A 5,000-nucleotide genomic window follows, 5' to 3' on the forward strand; every position below is an offset into this window, starting at 1 on the left:
GAGGAGTCTATAATAAAATAATGTGATGTGAAGTGTGTGTAGTAAAGGTTCAGGTATTTTTCTTACAGTTCATGAAAATAAAGGGAACAAAAGACGAAAGATTTCTTATGAGATTGTCAGTGCAATTGATCAAACAGGTCAGTTGAGTTTTTAAAGTAACATGTTGCTTTAGTTGTCATCATAAACTCTACTGTTATTTAAAGTAAAAGGTTTATCCGGTTAAATATTAAGGTGATTCCTCAGAAAAAAAAGTTGTCGAATAATTTTCTTGAAACTTTACCTGAATGTTCCCAACTAACCTGTTTTAGGAACTACAATAAAAAAGAGAAGTCGCCGTGCTTGCTTAAGAGATATAATAGGCCAATCTTACCCCATCAATGCCTGTGCTGATACTAATCACGCGCATTATTTCATCAGCTCAGGGTACATTTTGCGATAGCTAGACGAGAGAGTTTTTAAAGTAACACTTGAAAAAACACCTGACAGGTAGAAAGTTTAGAGCACATGGAACACTCCTATATAGTTTATGGAAAAATCACTCAACTTAAAACAACATTGACTCAAAACGTTTCTCAAGTCGTTGTTTTCAAGATCATCATTTACATCCCTGGGTAAGGGTCTTTCTGTACATTTTTAGCTACAGTGTATATTTTTTTTCCTTCCGATAAATTTTTAAAAAAATTTTTTGATTTAAAGGGGATAATTTGTACACCAAAATGATCATCGCAGCAGCAATAAAAAATATAGGTCACCTTGCTCGTTTAAGAGTAAAACGTACACCATCGTACCTGACTATCTTGATTATTGTAGATCAAAACAACAAAATTCGTCATGTTCTCAGAACGCAAAGAGATAATTACATGTATGGGTCTGTCACAAAATCTCTCATGTTTTGAGAACAGTTTCATTGTGTACTGTATAGTCGACTTTCGCCATATTTACAATGTTGCAGATTTGACCAATGTATAAATATTGACACACCATATACGCAGTACAGGATGCGCATTGCAATACTGAGGAATCACCTTAAACCAGGTTTCTCCACAATGACTACTTAAGCTGTTTCATTTTGAGAGCAATCTGATCTTTTGCATAGAAAATAATCATAATTGTCTTATGTCTGCAGTTCTGAAATATGGCTTTCGAAAATCTCTGTTTTATGGCACATGCACTCTTTAAGTCCTAAGAAGATAATTATTGTATGAACATGTGACCTGCCAGCTGCTGAACAGTGTGCAGTGCAATACCATGGTCCAGGGTTAGAATCACATTCAAGCGTTTCTTTTTTTCACGGTGCTTTGGGACAGCTCCTTAATTAAGGAGGCTCAAAAGGGTTTTTCGTTGCTATAGTATTTGTGAAACGATGAAAGATACCAAAGAAGGGTATTTCATAGACCCTATGCAAAAATGGCTGCCTTTAAATTATTCTTTCGTTCATATTTAAAATAGCCCAACTAACCTCGTTCGGGATAACATATTCTTTAGAATTTTTTTCTCAAAAACTAGGTTAGTTGGGCTATTTTGAATATGAGCAAAAGAATAATTTAAAGCAGACATTTTTGCATAGGATCTATAGTGTAGGCAAACTATAAATATCTTTGCAAATCTATTGTTGGGTTAAGGGCACTTATGACGTCATATCGGTTACCATGGCAACATGCCAGGTCTACAAAAAGGCCCTCTAAATTACAGTGTTTGAAAATTATCTGAGAAACCAAGTTGGTGACCTACCGTTTTTATTTCTTTGCTGGAAATCTCCCTAAGTTAATTAACTTCCTAGAGACTGTGACAAAAAATTATCTAGTAGAATTTAAGATACATCAAAAAAGGCATTTTATAGTTTACAGAAAATTGTACTAGATAACTTTCCCTGAAACTTTTTTATTTGAAGTGCCATTGTGAATGATAAGTGCATGCAAAAAAATCAAGATAGGTCACTGAGCAAAATTTCGAGATCAAAACAATTTTTTTCGACAGGTTTTATTTTCAGTTTGCTCGATTTTACGCCATATTTTCACTTCCAGTGTGTTGTGCGCGCTAGTTTTGATAGAAATTTTGATTTATTCAGCTGATGCGTGTTTCTTTGTTATGGCGCGTGTTGGTTACATGTACATGTGCGCGCAGCTAAAAACCCTTTAGAGCCTCCTTTAGTTGTTTGTCAAGTGTGCTGTATATGTGTATGAAGCTCCAATACATGTATATGACTTTCATGTAATGTATTCTCACCATCATGAAAACAGACCAATTGGGCCTTACAAATTACATGTATATAGATGATGGACAATAAAGTATGTACTGACCTCCAGAATTAACTATATATATTTGGTGTTAAAAATCCCTGGACTTTAATAGAATGTAAAATTATCAGCAGTTGAATTCAAAATAAGTGAAACAATTCCTTACATTAATTTTGAAGGGGATCTCATCTCTTTGTTTGATGATGATGACATCGATGAAGTTAAGCAAGAGAGGAATGAAGTAAGTATTATGCTGTGATTCAGTTTTCCAGTTATTTGCAATGAAAATCACACTTAGAATCTCACTTAGTAATAATAATAATAATAATAATAATAATTGACAGCTCTGTTCTGTGGGGAGCTTCGAAAAAAAGGTTTGTTTGCAGAGACTGTCAATTATATGGTCGAGCCCTCTATCGGACTTCCACAAAGTCTTAGCATCTAATCAATACGCACTACCAGTTGTCACCTACCCTATGTGGACACTAACATGGCCGCTCGCAGATCTACAACAACTCGATCGTGAAGCTCGCAATATTATCAAAGAGAATGGAGGCTACCATCCACTCGGTTCAACCGAGTTGCTATACCTACCAAGGAAGTGTGGAGGCCAGGGACTGAAGTCATTTGAGAGTCTGTATAAGCAGACCAAAGTCAAGACCACAATGAAGCTGTACGCAAACGAAGATCGAACGATGAGTTTAGTGCGCGAGTTTGAGGAGAAGTGCGAACGAGTAGGTCACTCGTAAAGGATGCCAAGAAATTTGCTTTGGAAATGGACATTACCCTGGACCTTGCATACCCAGATCCCAAAGCGTTGCAAACTGACTCAGGTCAGGAATCACATGTTAAAGGAATAGGGAGAACATTACGAGTGAGAGAAGAAGAGAGAAGCATCAGGGAAGTAAGAGAGCAGAGGTGGCAAGGAAAGCTGTTCGGAGAAAGATGGGATGATAACAAAGTTATTGACTGCTTCACTTGGCTTAGTAAGTGGAAGTCTGCACCTGTGCATACTGTTGCTGGAATCTATGAGTTATACCAGCAATTACTCCCCACTAAGCTGTACCACCAGAGCAAGACGAAGACGCTGACCACCTCAGATGCCACGTGTCGTATGTGTGGAAAAGGGCCTGAATCTATGGCCCACGTAATTAGCGGTTGTGGTGCCTTGGCACAGACTAAGTACATGCAGAGACACAATGCAGCCTTGAAAATCCTTTTCTTCGAGTTCCTGAAAGACTTGGATCTTATCCAGAGTATTCCCTCTTGGTACTCTCCAGTCTCACTTAAACCTGAGTACAAGAATGATCGAGCGTGCGCGTACTGGGATGTGCCAGTATTCGCTGAAAATATGGAAGTCAGGGCTAACAGTATTGATGCGAGAATTGTGGACAGAAAGGAGAAGAAGGTGATCCTTATTGAGATGAGCTGCCCTTGGGTTTCCAACAGAGAACAGAAGGAACTGGAGAAAACTGACAAGTATGCATCGTTGAAATGGGAGATGCGGCAACAGTTCCCCGGCCACACTATCGCACAGCTTAATGTGATAGTTGATGTACTAGGAGGCTACTCTATGGAGATGGCGGAGAAAGTTAGGAAGTTTTTAGGTTTGGATAGAGGGAACCAGGTTTTGTTTAAAATATGCAGAAGGCAGTTTTAACGTACACCCTAAACAAAGCAAGTTTTTTCAAGGTTTCGACGAGTTATTAAGGAATATAAACTCTTGTTCCTTTCTCAAATGTTGGTTCGTTAGTTATTACCAATTGGTTTGTAATAGGTTTAACAGTAGGGATTGTTACACAATAGTGCCTTTTCCTACTTATATCTGTAAGCATACTTACGTACAACATACTGCATAATAATAATAATAATAATAATAATAATAATAATAAATTATTGCTTATATAGCACTATTTACAATAAAAAGATCAATAGTGCTTTACATAATAAGATCTATAAAATCAATAAGTCAAATAATTAGGATATTTATATAAGTTAAAAACTTAAAAATATTACAATTAAAAAGGTGATTACAATTCTAAATGGCAATATAACATTCATACACTTAACCACTAATCAAGAAATAAATTGCTTAAAAAGGAATGGCTTAATTGACTTCTTGAAAACTTCTACAGATTGAATAGTGCATAATTGTAATGGAAGCTCAGTCCACAAATTAATGCGGTGCTGCTGCCTGAAATGCGCACCCACCCAGGGTTACAAGCATCTTCCCACTTGGTGGCTTCAATGAAATGCCTGAGTTGGATCTAAGATTATACAAGGACTTGCATTATAGATAAAAGATTGCTGATACATCTGTATAAGGTGCAAGGCCATAAATGGCTTTGAAAGCTAATAAGAATCTTAAATTGACTGCGTGCTTGCACTGGTGTAATTCAAAGAGTACCGGAGTTATGTGGGAATACTTTCCAATATCCATTATTACTCTGGCGGCAATTTTGCACGCGTTGCAACTTAGCTACATGTATTTGTTCTTTGGGAAGGCCATACAGTAAAGCATTACAGTAGTCTAATCTGTGTGTACCCAGATTGAGTAAGCTGTCTCTCGATAAATACGTCTTAATGCGTCTGATATTGTGTAAGTAGTAAAAAGCTGTCTTACATATGTTTGTGATGTGGTCACAGATATACAGGTTGGGATCGAGGCAGCAACCTAGATTTCAAACTCGTGAGCTAGGTTTAATCTCTGAACTACCGGGGTCGGCATGGAATTCAGAGTGCAACTTTTCTTTGCACTGCTGC

The 5,000-nt window shown here is 37.2% G+C and overlaps 1 protein-coding gene across 3 annotated transcripts in view; it reads left to right on the forward strand.

Moving 5' to 3' along the window:
- The window catches only part of LOC138052487 (transcription initiation protein SPT3 homolog), a 45,612-nt gene that overhangs the window by 27,333 nt on the left and 13,279 nt on the right, over window positions 1-5,000 (forward strand). For all 3 annotated transcript variants that reach the window (XM_068899001.1, XM_068899002.1, XM_068899004.1), the window contains 2 exons: window positions 69-137; window positions 2,417-2,478. In XM_068899001.1, the coding sequence (XP_068755102.1) occupies window positions 69-137; window positions 2,417-2,478 (131 nt within the window). The remainder of the gene's footprint in view (window positions 1-68; window positions 138-2,416; window positions 2,479-5,000) is intronic.

The sequence above is a fragment of the Montipora capricornis genome, chromosome 6, assembly GCF_036669925.1.
Source record: "Montipora capricornis isolate CH-2021 chromosome 6, ASM3666992v2, whole genome shotgun sequence".
NCBI lineage: Eukaryota > Metazoa > Cnidaria > Anthozoa > Scleractinia > Acroporidae > Montipora > Montipora capricornis.